At 41.3% G+C, this 19781-nt stretch overlaps 1 protein-coding gene across 4 annotated transcripts in view; it reads left to right on the top strand.

Moving 5' to 3' along the window:
• cass4.S (Cas scaffold protein family member 4 S homeolog) overlaps nucleotides 1–19405 on the top strand; it is a 45528-nt gene extending 26123 nt beyond the window's left edge. For 2 of the 4 annotated variants that reach the window (XM_041579266.1, XM_018238196.2), the window contains exons 2-8: nucleotides 10045–10467; nucleotides 12085–12195; nucleotides 12294–12419; nucleotides 12826–14169; nucleotides 14736–14813; nucleotides 17103–17183; nucleotides 18215–19404. In XM_041579266.1, coding sequence (XP_041435200.1) covers nucleotides 10048–10467; nucleotides 12085–12195; nucleotides 12294–12419; nucleotides 12826–14169; nucleotides 14736–14813; nucleotides 17103–17183; nucleotides 18215–18631 — 2577 coding nt within the window. In that variant the 5' untranslated portion in view covers nucleotides 10045–10047 and the 3' untranslated portion in view covers nucleotides 18632–19404. Of the gene's footprint in view, nucleotides 1–10044; nucleotides 10468–12084; nucleotides 12196–12293; nucleotides 12420–12825; nucleotides 14170–14735; nucleotides 14814–17102; nucleotides 17184–18214 lie in introns of all 4 variants that reach the window. The other 2 variants (XM_018238197.2, XM_041579268.1) reach the window with 2 other exon arrangements.
• The last annotated feature ends 376 nt before the right edge of the window (nucleotides 19406–19781 follow it).

Raw genomic sequence — 19781 nt, forward strand, 5'->3', positions numbered from 1 at the left:
TAGCGTTGGCTAATTTGCATACGGTGGGAAGTTAAAGTTGAATGGACGTATATGTTGTAGCAAATACATTACACTACACCAGCCCGGGAAACCTTAATAAAATAAAATTTTATGCCCTTTACATGAACCCAGTGTATAGTTTATGTGCCATATGTTAGGAAATGTAGGGGGGAAGCCGGTTACCCCAAAAAAAAAAATTATGTTCTTTTTCTGCCTATCACCCTGAAAAATATAAAGTCGACAGCGTTTTTTCTGAAAAATTTTCAGATATTTTTTTTGGAACTCCTATCTACTCCATTGCATGCACTTCGCCTGGTCTGAGGTTTTGAAGGCAAGTCTGGTGCAAGAGGTAACGTTCAGTTATATCCGCGTCTTAGTGAATTTGCGGAGTTACGTCCATTCGCCAGAGTGCAAATTCGCCAGGCGTTAGGGGGCGAAGTACCGCTAGAGTCTATCTCCTTCGCTAGAGAAGTTACGCCAGCGACCGTTAGTAAATCGGCGAAGTACCGAAATTACGTCATGCTGGCGACTTTTTGTCAGCATTAGTCACTTCGCCCTTTAGTAAATGGCAGAATTGTTGACTTTAGCCTCTACTCCTTTGCTAGGGAACTTTTTATAGATCAAACCCTCTCTTTCCGGACAACCTCTTGCCCCAGAAGTCTTTATTATATTCACACAGCAGCATGACCCCTTCCCTTTCCTTTCAATGAATATATTTGCCACTTATAATTGGGTGAAAGGGCCCTCGCACCCCTCCTTCCTTTCTCTTCTGCCTTTTAACTATTTTTTTTTATTATGGTCAGTGCCCTCATGGCACTATTACAGCTTGGCGTTAGAGCTCAGGGACTCAGACTTTGCTGCACAGTGCACTTACATTTTATAGGGCCAATAGTTTATTAAACTAGGAACAAAGTAATTAGCAGTTAATTATTAAAAAAAAAAGAAAAAAAAAGGCATTCATGATATGTAAATAGGTTTGCTCCAAAGGGACAAAGGGTGGGGTCTTTGGCAGAGACATCGGCACACTACTGGATTCTTTATTACACCTGATTCCAGCGGTTTTCTCCAAAATGTTCCCATATTTCGTAATTGAGAATCCTTTTTTCCCCCACAAACTTTATTAACCCTTAGGAAAGATGCTGGCTTTCACAGAGGTCACAATACATGCTTGTTTGTTGACGCTGATTGGTTGCTATGGGTTACTAGACCTGCTTGCAAACACTGACTTTTGTTACATTATCCCAATAGCGTTCAAAATATGCTCTGAGTTTGGACCATCAAGACCTTGGCATCCCACTACTGCTCTTTAAAGGAGAAAGAAAGGTCTTCTTACTTGGGGGTGCCAAAAGTTAGGCACCCCCAAGTGATCGCATGTACTTACTGGAAACCCTGGGCTGGTGCACCTATTAGACGGAAACAGCATCTTCCAGCAAGCACCACGGAGCGATTATCTTCCTGCTTCTTCTTTTTTCTCGCGGATGCGCATGCTCAGTAGCGCGAAAAACAAAACTTAAACGAAAAAGACGGCTATTTCGTTCTGCTATGCATGCGTTTACCCCGGGAAATTTGAAGAAAGAAGAAGCAGGAAGACGATCTATTCGGGGTGTTCGCTGGAAAGAATCCCTGAACCGGTGCAGTTTTCTCCTAATAGGTGTATCACCCCAGGGTTTCAGGTAAGTACATGCGATCACTTGGGGGTGCCTAACTTTTGGCACCCACAAGTAAAAAGACCTTTCTGGGGTCTTCCACTGAGCAGTTGTTTTTTGGCTCTGAATTTGCTGCCCCGCAGTGTCTCCCAAATTTACCTCCCATGATCCTCAGACAGAGGTTTCCTACTACAAGGGCATTGTCCTTGAGCAGGAGCCCCAAAAATATAACAATCAAAATGATGTGCCTTTAAAAAGCTTCAGCCCTGGCAAAAGGGCATTTGTCCCTGCCCTGGGTCAAAAAAGAAACTCTTGTTTTTATGTGTCACCCATGACTTGTTAATGATGACAAAACAACTGTGTGAAAGATGCTGTCACCCGATCCTTATTTTCTTAGTGACTTCTGCTGTCAGTGGGGGCAGAGGGAGGGAGGCTCAGGTGGCTAGTGCTAGTCTTGGCCAGTTTGGGGAAGAGGGGAGGGGGCAAGATTCCACTTCCAGGCAAGAGGACTTGAATAATTTCAGCTGGATTTAACAACCAGGCTGTAAAATGTTTTTTAAGGGGGGGGGGCGTTGTTAAAATATGTACCAAGGGTAAGGAGGCTTTTTCAGTGTGTGCCAGGCCCGGACTGGCAATCTGTGGCTTCTGGCAAATGCCAGAGGGGCTGCTGTAAGATGCCATAGAAAGTGACTATTAAGTGGGCTGGTGGGGGCTGTAATGGCCTCTGTGTAGAAGGAATGACAGGGCCTAGTTTGAATCGCAGTCCAGTCCTGCTGCTTGGTGTGCTCCCAGCACCCCCTTGGGCTTGGACTTCAATATCAACCAAAGGGCTGCAGGTTGGGCAACACTAATGTAAAGAGTTTCAGTTTTCAACCTGTCCTCTACTGTGTTCATCTTGCCACACTGCTTCTATCTTGTCCTACTGTCTCCATAATGTCCTAATGTCCAAATATTGTCCTACTATCTTCATAATGTTTTAAAACCCCCATCTTGTCCTACTGTCTCCATAATGTCCTTATCTTGTCCTACTGTCTCCATAATATACTAATATCCTCATCTTGTCCTACTGTCCTCATCTTGTCCTATGGTCTCCATAATGTCCTAATGTCCTCATCTTGTCCTACTGTCTCCATAATGTCCTAATGTATTTGTCTTGTCCTACTGTCTCCATAATGTCCTAATGTAACCATCCTGCCCTAATGTCCTCATCTTGCCCTACTGTCACCATTTTGCCCTTACTTGTCACCTGTCATCTTCATGACCTACTATATGTGATTTCCACCACCCATTCTATTTAAAACTGCTGCTACATATTGCTTAGTTAAGTGTTTGTCCCGGAGTAGTCACTTCTCCTACGACCCCTTATACATATACTACAGACACAGCAACATGATGCTTGAGGTTCTGCTTCTAAAATTAGTAGTATCTTCACCTATATAAAGCTGAGGCTGATGTTAAGTAGGAATCTGTGGGACTGGACATTTATTACAGTCCATACCAGGCATCAGGACTGGTGAACATGTGCAGTTTGACTGCCTCCTGTACACCCCACAGGGAGAATATAGTGTCCCCATCTGCCTCCACACACAGCCAACGAGATTGGGAATCACCATTTCTCCATTCATTGTGCTTGACATCTGGTTCTAATTAGCTGTTCTCTGTTCCCAGTGGTACCGGTGGGAAATACTCACAGAGAATCAGTGCTTTTGTGAAAATCTTCTAGGAACATAGCCCCCCTCTTTCTATATTCAGCCTCTACTGCCGGCCAACAGATTGTGACTAGTTCAGGGACCGTGACCCCTACACATAAACTATTATTGTATTTAGATTAAGCTATACATTTGTATCAGTCCATTGGTCCCTTCTGGCAGCCTGGATCAGCAAACTCTGGTTCTGTTACTAATTTCCATTAGATATGTACATATGGACAGACCAACAATCTTGATGAGACACCTTAAAAGGAAAAGGATCCTTATATTTGAACTACATTGGCTGTAGCCATTTGCTCTGCTGCTCTACTGAGCAAGCGAGAAGACGTGGTATGAAGTATGAAATCAGTGATGCTGGCTAAGATTTACCCAGACACTGACCCTAAGAGTAGCAATTTGGGTCCCCATCCTATCACTTCATCTCTCTCTCTCTCTCTCTCTCTCTCTCTCTCTCTCTCTCTCTCTCTCTCTCTCTCTCTCTCTCTCTCTCTCTCTTAGAGACATATACATTCTGCTTTACTACTAAACCCTTCTGCAGAGGGTCAATAAGGGCAGTGTTCTCCATTCTCCAATTCAAAGGCAAATGGACAGTTTCTGAATTTGCCATCACTGTAAGAACTGGCATTGTCCATCTCTACAGGGGGGGCTTTGTGTAGGTGTTGTAAATGATTACCACCTCAAACACAGATGTTCCTAGACACAAGTAACTTTTCAGTAGGAACCAGTTCCAGTAATAATAACTTCCCCTGCAAATATTTTTCTTTCTTTTTAAATGTAATTCTGAATAACTAAGATTCACTTTTCTTGCCTGTTCTACTGTCCTGTGCTAGCTGGTACTTTCTAGGCCAATGCATGAGCAGAGATTTGTAACCTGTGGGTTGGGATCTAGAAAGGGTTCCTCATTCTGTCTTTTTGTTGGCCAGTACATGAGTAGAGATTTTTAATCTATAGGTTGTGATCAAGCTGTCAAGTCTGGGGTTCTATGATCCTCCTAATTAATGTGAGATTTCTTCCCACAGTTGTATGAATCATTTTGCAAGAGGCAACATAATTTAGGTGCCATGAAAACAGAAGTTACAGATACAGGTGGTTGGCCCTGGTACCCAAAATGACTGCTTTGTCCTATCAGTCTGGTTTTCATTGTGACAAATGTTTGTGGGTATCTTTCTTAAAGGTGGTCTTATTAACATGCATGTGCCCATGCCTACAGAAAGCAGTTGTCTACACAACCAAAGCTTTGAGTTTATTTGGTCAACGACTCAACATTTTGCCCAAAAAGACATCTACTGAAAGGATTTACATATATGCCTGATCAGGATCTATTCCATCGGGCATGGTTTGCAGTTGTAATGTGTAGTTATTGATGTGTAGACATAACATAGTTTGGGCAAAACTACCCAAATTGTCCACTTATATCCATACTGTAATGGCTAGTGTGTTTAAACAATGCAGTGAAACAGTTAAGGATCACCAACCAATTGTTCTTTCTGGTTGGCTGATTTCTTGATAATTTCATGTTACACAATGTGGAACTCTCCTCTGCCTCGTTAGAGGGACAGACACACATTGTTCCTACAGTGCAGATACAGTAGCCGCCCCCCTTAGTTATAATTCCAGTTTTATTACCAAGGCCAAGGAAATAATAAGGTAAATCAGGAGAAGAGCCTAGAGTACAAGATTTGCATGCACAGCTGTAATCAAAGAGGGCTAACTTTATGGTATGGTAGAGATATGAGCAAGAGATAACAATGAGGAGGTGGTACCGGCAGTTGTAAGTGGATGACCTGTCCCTTGTGTGTCTCCCTTTGTGACTGATCATAGAATCTTGACATCTGAATCTACATTTGATAGATGAGCAGGAGCCAAAGGCATTAACAGATTGGATAATATGAATATATACTGCCGGGGCTTTGGAGGCTAATTGAGGAGTCTGTTTTACACTGTCCCACCAGTCTGTTGTGTGGTGGGACTCAGCAAGAACTCACAGCCAATTAGTGAATCACAGCCAATGAGTCATTTGAGCAAAATTGCTTCCTTGCACAACATTCTGAAGCAGGTATCTGCCATGTTATTAGTCACTTTCTATTTATTTGGCTTTATTTATTTGGACAATGTTGTTTGGCTGAATGTATGCTTGTTTGAAGCCCATAAATGTTATAATCATTCCACAGTCTTATAGGATTATACTGAAATCGGTCATTTGGCAACATAAAATCATGGCCAACCCAATGCTCTTGGCTACAATTATCGTATAAGAGAAACATTCTGTATAACAATAGGATTACATTTACTCATGGGTGATAACTATTAAGAAACAAAGCTTTATAATTATGTGGAGAGCTGTGAATGAACAAAAAAAGTCAGGGGTGTTTGGATTTAATGAGTTCTTAATGACAATCAACCCACCATTAAGCCCCTGGTCTCTGGAGGTGCAAGGACTGCTGATCCCTAGGTGTTGAAACAAAGCTGTCTCCGCTAATTCTATCTGACAATTAGATAACCAGTCCACACATTTGTCAGCGACTTCATCGCCTTTACAACTGCTAAAAGGTTGTTGTTTAGCAGACAAAGCAAAGTTTATTTTTTTTGGCCAACAGATAACGCGTGAAAACATTCAGAACAGAATAAATCTCCCACCAACATCCTGTAGTTACTGAACCATCTTTAAGATCTAGCTTACTTTGTGCTCAGGGGAGCCCTGAGTCTATCAGTGCATTTCTTGTAACATTTTAATGCTATGGGTCAATTATCGCTTTAGGGTAAATGCTAAGATTCAGGGAGATTTAGTCACCCGGCAACAAATCACCTCTTCTTCGCGCGACTAATCTCTCCGAAAAGCCTTACAGATGGCTAGAATCAGAGGGATGGCACTCGGAGCGAATCGTTTTCCGAAGTTGCCTCACAAGGAAATTTCTGGCGACTTCGGAAAACAAATCGCTCCGAGTACCATCCCTCTGGCGATTTTTATTCTAGCTGGCCGGAAGGCTTTTCAGGGAGATTAGTCGCCCGAAGTAGAGGCAGTTAGTTGCCGGGCGACTAAATCTCCCTGAATCTTCCCACGTGTCTCTGCCCCTAAAGGTCTGCTGAGATTTGACCACAAGTGTCTTCTTGGACAACCCAAACTTAATTATTCTATGAAAGAAACATTTATTAATATTTCATTGGGGTTTTGATGAATATTTTCTGGGATGAGAACTTCCTTCAGTTAGAGGCCAGCCAGCGAAGTGTCTCAGTTTATGTTACACAGGATGTAACACCAACTATGTTCTGTGCTGAGCTTCACTCGAGGGATTTTTCCCCGAATCCCTGGGAGTTTTCTAGGTCTCTGTTCTCCACGACTCCCATCAGGATATTTATACAAACAGGGCACAGATGTTTTCTCTGAGAGTCAAAATCCCTTACAATGGGATTTGATGAGATTGTAATATAAACACAACCCCTTGTTATTTATATCCTTCATAGGATTCTGATTATCTTATCCCATAGCCTGCCAAACAGTTGCCAAATGAACTGCTATCCAAATAAAAAAAAGGTGCTTCTTCAGGCTTAACAAGAGAATAACGTTCATTCCATTGGTGTCTAATAGAAAAAGGGGAATTATATTTTTCCCTGGCTTCAAGGTGAATTTCCTCCTAGGCATGTGGTTGAACATAATCTAATATCAGTTGAGTCAAGTTCATTTAGGTGTTGCAGAAATGCCTGGGTAATGCCATTCAGCCAGAAAGCTTTGGGTTTGGCAAGACGCACATGGGCCACACAAAATGAAAACCCGTTGTTAACATTAAAGCATTTTTGCAGACCATCTCCACAACACATTATATCGAAGTGACAGTCTGAGACCTTATTCAAAATCTTGGCAGGAAGAAACCAGAGAAGTTTAGGCAGCAGAGGATTCTGGGAAATCACAGCCATCTCCTCGGCTAGAGGCCCTTTCTCAAGATTATCTGCCCCCCTCCTTTCATTTCTACTGCTGTCTGCTTGTGTTTTATTTGAGGAAGATTTATAGGGTTAGTTGGAAGCAGGAAGCACTGCTCTAGGACAATGTTCTCTCTTTCTCTGCTCTGTTTACACTCATCAGGATTATGTTGGGTTTTGTTACATCCTAAGTGATGGAGATATATAGAGCCTGTAAGGAGTGGAGTTTGTAAAGGGTCTCTATAAGCTCAATGTGTTGACTTTCCTTAACTGATACTCCTGAATAGAAGACTCTAAATGAATAAAAGGTAATATACAAACATTAGGTTAGGTTATATATTGAGAGTTGGCAGTAATCTACAGGTATATTTTTAAGTGTATTAAGATGTTTATGCAAGAAAATGTAATATCATAGACAAGATTTTGGTATTTCCCCAGCTGTAGTCCCTAGTTGGTGATTCCCTCCCCTGAGTCTTCCAACATCCTCTTAGCCAGTGTTCCTCATCAGCTTTTTGGGCATCTCCCTTATCAGAATTATGGGCATCCCTGTTCCAACAAACCATTCTCTCGCACATTTGCTGCCATATCTTCCACTGGCCATGGGTGCTTAAATAAGGCTTCCTCACTGTTTCACCTGCCAAACCCCCTTTACCTAAGACTCTTCCACTAGTTACACTATTGGCAGACATAATTTTCTAGGATTGTAGCACCCATTTAGTAGCAACCTAAAAAAGTATATTCTTCTATAAGAATAACATAGGTACATTATGTAAATATGGACATTAATAAAAGTAAATTTCCTTTTATGTCTTTGAATTATTATTAATAAATTATATAGATATTAGGTACTTTGGGGACTTAGGGCTGAACGTTGGACAAGTAAACACAGAAGTAAGACAACACGACAGGCAAAGGGTTTGAGCGGATTGTTGCTGTCTGTGTGTGTTGTGTGACAGCTGTTGGTCCGAGGACTCGCTGAAGGATTCATGCCTTGTATAAAAGGCCTATTGTTTGAATACCACTCCTCAGCATCGGTTGCATTACCAGGAACAGGCCGTGTTATCAGCTGAGATGATATTCTGGTTTTCCCTTTAAACCAGCTGCTCTTCATAGCAAATGCTATAGATAAAAATATGAAGGTGTTGGGTTACCCATCGGAGTATTTAAAAACAACTTGCAATTTTTTTGAAGGGGGGAGGGAACAAAATGGGCTGATCAACGTTGCACCCGTGCATTAACCCATTATCTGTCTGTTGGGCTCAAAACTCTAAACACAAATAGTTCCCCAGCCCCTGTGGATCTTTGCTTCTATCAGGCTCTACTCTACTCTACTCTGCCCACCTGACATCTGGTTTAAATCTACACAATGATCCTTTTCCTCTGCTCATTTGGTGATCTCATCTTATAAAGTATGTCCACCTTTAGTCTGAAAGCACATGGGAAGATTTCCCATCGACTTTGAATTGAACCCCCCCTAAAGTCCCTACTTTCTAGTAACATGGCCCTTTAAAATGAAGTGTCAGAAACTGCAGCTTTCTCTAGATCCTCTAGCAATGTTTATTGGCAAGAAGAGCTACATCTCCGATGTTGCAAAGGTCAGTGGCTCATGAGAGAAATTCCTCAGTAGAGTCAACCCAACTGTGGATTGAGGAAATTCTCAGGCTTTCCGTGTGTGTAGTGCAAATAAGGCAAATATTCCCATCTATGCTGAAAGAAGTGTGAAATATATATATTGTAAATATATATGCATATTATTCCCCCCCGCTCATATAACATTGGGCGGGGGGATTTGTTGGCCGCAGACCACATTCATTATCTGACACAATGATCTGCATCCTAAAAAGATATAGATCAACAAGGTGGTTGTTTAACCCATACTCACAACAATACAGAGCCAGTTTGGACAAGACATGACAATGCCTGCTCATTTATGGGCACCTTTGGACAGGGTTGTCCAACTGGAGACCCAAAAGCTGCACAGAACCCTTTTATAGGACCCAGTCCGCCATCGACCTCCACCAACGTCTTTGTATGCCATGACAATATAACAATATAACACCTACAGGTTCCCCCATGCTGCACCATAATTATACTGAGCAGTTCAGTCAGTCATGTTCCATTCATATACTTTTCTCTCATCCTCTCCTTTTTTATCTTTCCAATAAAAACATTTTCTCCTTGTTTTAATGGATTGACTATTTTCTGACCCCCAGTTCCAATATCAGTAACTTAATTACACATGCAACAGCATCATCCAATAAGAATCATTCCTTCTAGGGCACTCACAAATTAAGATGACTTTGACATTTTGCTTGCTAATAAGCACTGTATTCAGACTTCAGAAGGGTGGCGATAGAGCTGCTGGACTACAGGTCCCATCATACTTCAACCCTTGCCTACTAAGTTGGAGAATTTGGGGTCCAGTAACTGTTGAGTATACAAAACACTGCTATGTATGCTTTATGCGCCTTTAAATTTTACTTTCCTCAGTTCTGAACTTTCTTACTCCTTGCCTTTTTGTCTCCCCCATTTTTTTTTTCTTTAGCCTCTGCCTTTTTGTACACCAACCACATGCCTTAGCCCTAATGACTCCTTTACATTAAAAAATGGCCTGGTGCAGTGGTCCAGTGCAACCAATGAGACATTTGCCCTCATTATTCTAATTGCTCTAGACCAAAATGCTTACTGCTGAATGATTGCTATGGTTGCCTTACCATAACCATACCACCCCTACTTGAACATTCCATAATCCTACTATTTCTTCTTTCCTGCAGAACATGTTGGCCAAAGCCCAATTTGACAACAAGGCCGACAGCCCAGATGAACTGACCTTCCGTAAAGGGGACATCCTAACTGTGCTGGAACAAAATATCCCTGGCAGCGAAGGTTGGTGGCGCTGTAACCTTCGTGGCCGGCAGGGCCTTGTTCCCGCCAACCGCCTTCAGCTCTTTACTATTACAAATGATACTTCATCTGCCCAGATTGACTATGGCACCCTTGGAAGGCAACAGTCCCAACAGAACATCTACCAGGTGCCCTCAGCACCCAAAATAACAAATCTGTCAACATACGAGCAGATGAATGGTGTTTATATAGTGCCACTGACTTCAAAATCAGTTTCCGGTGATCTCTACCAGACCCCCATTTCTTCACCAGCGCAAATATACTGTGAGAAAGCCAACAGTGCCTCTAGCCAGGTGAGTATTTCCATAATTTTTAATTTATCCGTGGGCAGTAGTACATCACTGACATTTTCCCCAAAGGAAAGGGAGGCGTACGGAACTCCGTCAAAGAGGAAGTTTTATATATATATAGTTTTCTAAAATATGTTTGACTAATGCAAATATTTTCAAAGATGCATAGTTGCATTTTTATATACAGTTTGCCTAATATATATAAGGCATCAGTAACAAGCACACCTGCACATGTGGGTGCTACAATATTAGATGCAATGAGGAGTATTTCTGTCCCGCATTGTGCCAATCCAATCTGATGGAAGCATGGATGCAGAGAGCTGCCACTTTTGCATCAAATAACAGGAAGAAGAAGCTGTGTTAGCCTCAACTTTAATGTTTAGACCCCTGATTGGTTGTTATTATTATTATTATTGTTATAATGCAGGAAGAGAAAACCAAACCATAATAGCTTTAAAATATATCAGGATATCTAATCAAAGAAGAAGAAAAAAGTGGGTTAATAGCATGCGAAAGAATGTAGTGGCTCCATGTATTTACAGATTCTGATAACAGGAAAGGAGAGCTTCCCCCCCTACTGATCCCTCACTCTCTGGGACACGCTGCTAAACAACTGTCTTGGCTCTTGACATGGTCAGCTGTTGCCGAGCAGCTGGTGACTGTCCGTTCAGGAGCCAAAAAAAGGGACCAGACCCTCATCACCACTTATCATGATCCCAAAACTCACTGCTCCACTGGAGGAATCCACTCTCCCTGTCTGTCAGCAAAATACAGTATTAATAGTAAAGTGACTTGTAAGTCAGAGCCCCGATAAGTGTTGGGCCTATCATTGGTCAAGAGAACACTGACAGTAGGATAAAACCTATAAAGGAACTCAGCTCTAAAAGAAATTATATTTGTTACTATAGAGGTTTGTGTGTATGTGTATATATATCTCAAAAATGACCTCTTGCACCCTCATAACTACATCTGTAACCCCAAATCTCACCATAACTGACCTTCAGGCTGCGCCCCCTTAGCGCTCATAACAAGGTTACAGATATATAGAAACATCGGGGTAACAGTCACCTTGCTATATTTCAGGGGTACCCTGGGCACAAATGAGCACTCACCCCAAATCTCCCCCTAACTGGCCTTCAGGCTGGGTCCCCTTAGCTCATAACAAGGTTACATTATATAGAAACATTGGGGTAACAATCACTCTGCTATAGTTCCAGGGGTGCCCAGGGCACAAATAAGCACTAACCCCAAATCTCCCCCTAACTGGCCTTCAGGCTGGGCCCCCTTAGCTCATAACAAGGTTACAGATATATAGAAACATTGGGGTTATAGTCACCCTGCTATAGTTCCAGGGGTACCCAGGGCACAAATAAGCACTAACCCCAAATCTCCCCCTAACTGACCTTCAGGCTGGGCCCCCTTAGCTCATAACAAGGTTACAGATATATAGAAACATTGGGGTAATAGTCACCCTGCTATAGTTCCCGGGGTACCCAGGGCAAACATAATTAGCCTTTAGACCTTACAAAACATTTCTTAGTATTTCTATGTAAAAAACATGGGACTTTTTATGTTGATGACAGTTTCCTTTTAATGTATATGTTTTGTTTCGTTTCTTAGCATTTATTTACTCTCCCACGGGCCTCCCGAGCCTCAAACCCAGCTTCTATAGCACAAGCAGAGGTGTATGACATTCCTCCTTCAGTTCACATTACACCGCCCAGCCACCAGGTAATATTAAAATATTAAATTTGAATAGGAGGCAGTGTCACACAAAAAAAATATTACTTTGACCATCAATAGATTTTTTAAAAATCCTTTCATTTTAGAGCTCCGCAGCTCCATCTCCTGTTGGCCGCCATTCTCCGTTTTCTGCATCACCTGAGCAAATACAGCAGCAGATCTACGACATCCCGGCCAGCACAGAAACTCCAGGACGACGCGGCATCACAGAGGTATAAGACTCTTTTGAGAAAGCCACAAATCGTATTAATGTAGCAATCAAGTGGTAAAAAGACACAGTAGGTATTGGCAGAAAGTCTGTGACTCAAGCAGTGGGTGGGGCTAGAATACTCTGATGGTAGCTTAGAAGGGGAGAGGAAAATAGGCTTGTAATGCAGGAGTTGAGCATGAAGTCATGTCAGCGTATGGCATGTTTGAATCAATAATCTAAAAATATTGGAGATCTGAAATATCCAAAGTTTCTCTTAAATAAAGTAAAGGAATGGGTAAAGGGAATTGAGCATATATCACAGATATCACAACAGGGAAAGAATTGAGGAAATGATTAACGTTAACATGTTATAACAAATGTGAAGGATTTAATGATGTATTCTAAGCAATATCCTTTATCTCATTTAGATTTATGATATTCCACCAAGTGGTAAATCTCAGCCGGACAGAAAAGACGCGTCACTCAAGGGTTGCTATTACAAAACTTTACCTCCCCCTCACAAATCAGACTGGATTTATGATATCCCCATGTCTCTGGAGAAGAAAGATATAAAAACTTGCCGTAAGATATCTCTAGACAGACAAATGGTCTATGATGTTCCACCGACGCGGTACGGAACACTGCAGACCAATTCAGAAGGCACCTGTGTAACAAGCCAGATATACAACGTTCCTCCCTTGCAAAAAACACCACCAGTGGCCTGTCAGCCTGTTTATGATATTCCACCTTCTCTCGATTTGGGATATGGGAGTATGAATAAAAACACTGCGAGCATTTGGAAACAGAGAGTCGAGAAGATTGATTCCAAGGAAAATGTCTATGACATTCCAAGGGGGCCGACAGGAGCTTCCTTGTCAAAAACTGAAATGGCCAGTCCTGCTAGTGATATGCCTATCTATGAAGTTCCTCCACCACTGCCCAGGTATAAAAATGCTTACCTAAACTCGGCTGAAATTGATAGGTTGTCTATATCCAGCTCTGAAAGCTGTACCAGTACATTGTCTTCTTCATCATCTGCATCCGATGAATCCTTCGCCATGTCATCATCAGAGGTTTCAATCAAACAGGAGACTCTAGAGCTTGATGTGACCATAAAGGAGATCACCCAACTGCAGGAACGAGTGTCCAGCTCAATAGCAAGCCTAATGATTTTTGTCAGCAGCAAATGGAGATTACAGGAGCATATGATGGCCAACCTGGAAGACATCCACAAAGCAGTTGACAGCATCATAGCCTCCTTGCAAGCGTTTCTTGACTTTGCACAGAGAATAAGGGCCAGTGCTTCTCAGCTGAAAGACAGTAACATTCAGCTAAGAATTAAAACACAATTACAGACTCTTACAGACTCGTTCCAGGTGCTCTCTCATAATCAGGATGCCATTGACCGGTGCAACTGGTCATTGCAAGCGCTCGTGATCGACCACCCTCATACAACTCTGGATGACCTTGATCGATTTGTTATGGTGGCTCGAACCATTCCTGATGACATCAAGCGATTTGTTTCCATCATCATAGCTAATGGGAAGCTCCTTTTCCGAAAGCATGAGGAGCAAACCAAGCCGAAGGAGGAGATAATGGCATCAAAGTGGAAGGAGGAAATAATGGCATCAAAGACTCAGGTTCCTCCACATAAAGAAACCAATGTAGGCCAGCAATCAACATGTGTCAACAAAGCAGAGAATGTAAGGCAAAGAAAACATCTGTTCTCAAGGCAAAAAGCAATAGAAGACAGTGATTATGTCCACTTGCAGGTCAGTAGTTCTGGAGAAACATCTGTGATGATTCATTTTGTTTTTAGCCATGAAAAAAATACATTATGTGTAGGTTCTCCTGTCCTTCAGTCCAACAGGAGTCCAACAGGAGTCCATCTCCATAAGTAACCTAAGCTTTTGACTTTCCCTCCAGCTAGCCCTCTGGACTGTACAGAAAGGGCTGCTATTTCCACTAATTCATGACAAAAAGAGTGTAAAACTGCTAAACAATTGACTCTAAAAGAAAAAAATTAACTACTATAGATTTCAAAAGTTCCCAAAAAAGCAATTCTACATTAAGTTGTTTGGCTGGGCATAATTCTCCTTAATAAGAATTCATTTTATAGCAAAGATTACAATTAGCTAAGGGCTGAGAATGCAGCCCCTTTGAGCACTGAATAGGCTGCAGTACAACAGTTCAGTCTCACTTTCTGCCTGAGAGCCTTTCAACTTTGTTAAGGCTAAGGGAGCTCAGCTTAGTCATATACTATAGTATAAAATAAATGCAATTTCTAAGTCTCTCTTTAAGATTCAGGTTCACCTTCTTTTTGTCCATTTCATTTCAGAAGAAAGAAGAATTTGAGAAGGCAAAGGCTATCTTTTCACATCAGCAGCTTGAAAATAAAACGCAAATTGATGAAAAGGTGATTAGCCCTTGAATCTTGTATTTTCTGCAATATAAAACGAGTGGGAGCTATCATATAATTTCCATTATACAGTAGAGTATGAGAGTATAACTTATTGTATACCCAGAACATTCCTTCTCTGTATATTTGTATTTATACATATGGGAAGGAGGTGCTATATTGTTTCCCTTAGACAGTACAGTATGAGGGTATAACTTATTGTATACCCAGAACATTCCTTCTCTGTATATTTGTATTTATACATATGGGAAGGAGGTGCCATATTGTTTCCCTTAGACAGTACAGTATGAGGGTATAGCTTATTGTGTGCCCAGAGCATTCCTTCTCTGTATATTTGTATTAATACATATGGGAAGGAGGTGCCATATTGTTTCCCTTAGACAGTACAGTATGAGAGTATAACTTATTGTATACCCAGAACATTCCTTCTCTGTATATTTGTATTTATACATATGGGAAGGAGGTGCCATATTGTTTCCCTTAGACAGTACAGTATGAGGGTATACCTTATTGTGTGCCCAGAGCATTCCTTCTCTGTATATTTGTATTAATACATATGGGAAGGAGGTGCCATATTGTTTCCCTTAGACAGTACAGTATGAGGGTATAGCTTGTGTGCCAAGAACATTCCTTCTCTGTATATTTGTATTTATACATATGGGAAGGAGGTGCCATATTGTTTCCCTTAGACAGTACAGTATGAGGGTATAGCTTATTGTGTGCCCAGAACATTCCTTCTCTGTATATTTGTATTTATACATATGGGAAGGAGGTGCCATATTGTTTCCCTTAGACAGTACAGTATGAGGGTATAGCTTATTGTGTGCCCAGAACATTCCTTCTCTGTATATTTGTATTTATACATATGGGAAGGAGGTGCCATATTTTTTCCCTTAGACGGTACAGTATGAGGGTATAGCTTATTGTGTGCCCAGAACATTCCTTCTCTGTATATTTGTATTTATACATATGGGAAGGAGGTGCCATATTGTTTCCCTTAGACAGTACAGTATGAGGGTATAGCTTATTGTGTGCCCACAACATTCCTTCTCTGTATATTTGTATTTATACATATGAGAGGGAGGTGCCATGTTGACCTTATTTATAAATTATTATTTAAAAATAAGGAATTTTTAATTTAAAATGAAAATATCACAAAACTAGAATTCCGTTTTAGTATAAAAACCTTGGAAGTAGAAGGTTGGCTGCAAAGAATTCCCATAGACATTACAGTATAAGGCTATGACTCGCTAACAGAGCAGAAGGATGCAGATATCTAATTTAGAGAATACAGATCTGCTTGCCTTACCTAGTTAAGAATACTTTTCTCTTACCATGAAGGACCTGGCAGCCATAGATAAATACTCTTGAAAAGAACAGAGTCATTTAGGTTACCCCCCACCCTTTTAAGGAAGTGAACAAAAACCACAGAGCATGAGTCAAACCCACATGGTGCAAGCGACTGGGGCTTTGAGCAAGAAGCTTCAGCTAAATATCATACATTTAGTGCAAAGTACAAGATAGGCTTATTAACCTTAATACTGTATCTTGGTGACCCAGTTCTGATCTGATTTTAGAAACTATAGAAAGGAGAATATGCTTAGAATGAGTTGTTAAAGGGCACTGCCATCAGGAAAGAAAGCAGAGTTATATTAGTCATCTTAAAGCCATGAAACTTCAAATTCAGCCTCATATTAATGGTCCATTCTGCTTCATTCATTTTGGTTCTACCTCACCAATATTTTATTTACAGCATGTAGCATCAGTCAGCTCTCCTCTGGCCAAGACTACAATTCCCACAATTCCTTGCAACCTTATTCCTGTGGAGTAGGAGTCTTGGCTAGAAAAGACCTGACACTGCTACATTGTTTTAATTAGGGATGCACCAAATCCAGGATTTGGTTTGGGATTCGGCCTTTTTCAGCAGGATTCAGATTCGGCTGAATCCTTCTGCTTGGCCGAACCGAATGCTAATCCTAATTTGGATATGCACATTAGGAGCAGGGAGGGAAATTACGTGACTTTTTGTCACAAACAAGGAAGTAAAAAATGTTTTCCCCTTCCCACTACTAATTTGCATATGCACATTAGGATTCGGTTCAGTATTTGGCCGAATCTTTCGTGAAGGATTCGGGGGGTTCGGCCAAATCCAAAATAGTGGAATTGGTGCATCCCTAGTTTTAATGGTGCAGAGAATAGCACAGCGGAAAATCGCTGCTTCCTTGGTAGAACAAGATGCAAGCTCATTTCATTTAATGTATAAATTCGATTTATGGTTTATTGCAGAGGAAAGGCTGGATCACACCAGAATCTGTGATTTCCGGGAGTGAGAAGCAGGAAAAGAGGGATGAATTACCCACAACAAAGGCAAGTGATATTATTATACACGGCACATGGAATCAGATTAGTCCCGCTTTATGACAAGTGCTGTGGCCTTCTTGGTGTTGGGTGTCCTGTTGCACATGGAGTATGGGAAATAAGCTCTGCTGTAGCTATAGATTAGGGATGCACCGGATTCAGGATTCTGCCAGGATTCAGCCTTTTTCAACAGGATTTGGCCGAATACTTCTGCCCGGCCGAACTGAATATTTGCATATGACTTTTTGTCACAAAACAAGAAAGTAAAGAATGTTTTCCCCTTCCCATCCCTAATTGCATATGCCAATTAGGATTTGGTTCGTTATTCGGGGCATCCCTAATATAGCTTAATGCAGGCATATCTCAGGTGCCTACTGAAATTGTGCAACCTGGACTCCAGTGTCTGGTGTCCATTTGAAAGTGGTAACAGAAACAGTTATGAACATATGGGTGGGAGGAGACAGAGGGACTTAAATTGCCAGTTAGGGATACAGCTATTAGATCTGCTTTTGGGCACCTATTGGAAGTTGTACTTTATAAGACTTGTCCATTGATTCAGTGTTTTCTAATACCCCATTCTTGAGGTACAGGTATGGGAGCTGTTATCCAGAATGCCTCGGGTAGCAGCTAGGTTGGGGGGAGGGGGGGTCTATGTAGGGTAGGGTTTTTTTTTTAATAAGGGGTTTACTTCTCCTTTAAGTCTACTAGAAAATCATGTAAACATAAATAAACCCAGTAGGTTGGTTCTGCTTTCAATAAGGATTAATTATATCTTAGTTGGGATCAAGTACAAGCTCCTGTTTTATTACTACAAATAAAAAGGACATCGATTTTAAAAATGTGGATTATTTCATTGTAATGGAGACAAACTTCCCGTAATTTGGAGCTTTCTGGATACTGGGTTTCCAGATAACAGATCCCATACCTGTACATACTAGAGCACAAAATATAAAGGCCCATGCTGTCACTCTGTCCAACATAATGTTTGACTCATTTACCATATTACACTGAATTATATTCATTTATTTTGTTGTTTTTAGGAGCCTCTCACCCCGACACCAAAACAAGACGCATCACACTCAACACAATCGCCCAAGAAATTCAACCTCTCTGAACATTCCTGCCTCTACTTTGGGGCCCTTCAGAAAGCCATTGGGGTTTTCAATAGCAGCCTTAGCAACAACCAGCCCCCCGAGATCTTTATCACTCACGGCAAGCTCATCATTATGGTCGGGCAGAAACTAGTAGACAGTGTATGTCAAGACGTAAAAGCCAGCGAAGTCCGTAATGACGTTCTGTTCAAGAGCAGCGAGCTTTGTGGCCTACTGAAGGACTTGGCCTTGGCCACCAAGACAGCCGCCATTCAGTATCCCAACCCAGCCGCCTTGCGGGACATGGAGACGAGAATGGACCAGCTATTAAAACATACACAGATATTCAGGGCAATGGCAAAATGATGATGTCTCCCACTTTCTGACTTTGTGTCTTATTAATTGCTCTTCTTTGGAGATAAAACATGCACTGAGCAGGTGGCGTTGAGGAATCAAGACAAATAAAGTGGACATCTCCATTACTAAATAGTGATGAGGTTAGGTTACCCTGCTATCTGGCCAAGAGTTCCTTGAAGGTGTGCAGGTGGCACAGGACAGTCAGGTGGAGTGGGTTATGCCTAGGAACTTTAGGAGGCTTAGTCCTTAGTTTGATACTTTATTTTGTGCCTCTGTATTTCGCCTTCCGTCATACATTAGATTGCACTCTGTTGCTAAAGGGGAAGTTCAACTTCATACTATCTTCTAGGGCCATCATTTTGGGAGTGAAATAAATTATTCTCCTAAAAATTCTAGATTGTTACATGTTGCTGAGCCAGCATTACAGTATTATTTACATCATACATAGGGCATTGGAGTATTCTGGAGAGGGGGGGTGGTAATTATTGAAAAATCATCATTAACTTTAAATTTTTCTTAAAAATAATTTATTTTTGTTGACTGTTTCCATCCAGGAGAAAATCATAGTCCTGTTCCACCAACATAGGCTCTGACTGGCACCACAGCAATTACTAATCTTTTCTAACTAAAAAATAAGCTATGTGATTGGCTACCTTAGGTTCCTGCAGAATTCTGTGTGTGATAAAGGTCCAGTAACACCAAAGGCTATGGGGTAAATTTATCAAAGAGTGAAGTTCCGCCACTAGAGTGAAATTCTGCAGCTCTCAATTCATTTCTATGGAGTTTTTATAGGCGTATTTATCAAAGGGTGAACTTTCACTTTCACCCATTGATAAATACGCCTTTCAAAATCCCATAGAAATGAATTGAGAGCTGCGGAATTTCACTCTAGTGGCGGAACTTCACTCTTTGATAAATTTACCCCATAGCCTTTGGTGTTACTGGACCTTCACTATTAACTTCACTCTTTGATAAATATACCCCCATGAATTAACAAACCAGTATTTTTCCTACTGGTACCAGTGGAGATAACTTTCAGAAGACAGAAGTTTTACATTCCCCCCCCCCCCAATATATTAAATGAATGAAAGTGAAAGGTTTCGCATAGGTTTTGGGACGTTTGATAAAACCTTAATTACATTTGAAGGGCAGAGACTAG

The sequence above is a fragment of the Xenopus laevis genome, chromosome 9_10S, assembly GCF_017654675.1.
Source record: "Xenopus laevis strain J_2021 chromosome 9_10S, Xenopus_laevis_v10.1, whole genome shotgun sequence".
In the NCBI taxonomy this organism is placed as follows: domain Eukaryota; kingdom Metazoa; phylum Chordata; class Amphibia; order Anura; family Pipidae; genus Xenopus; species Xenopus laevis.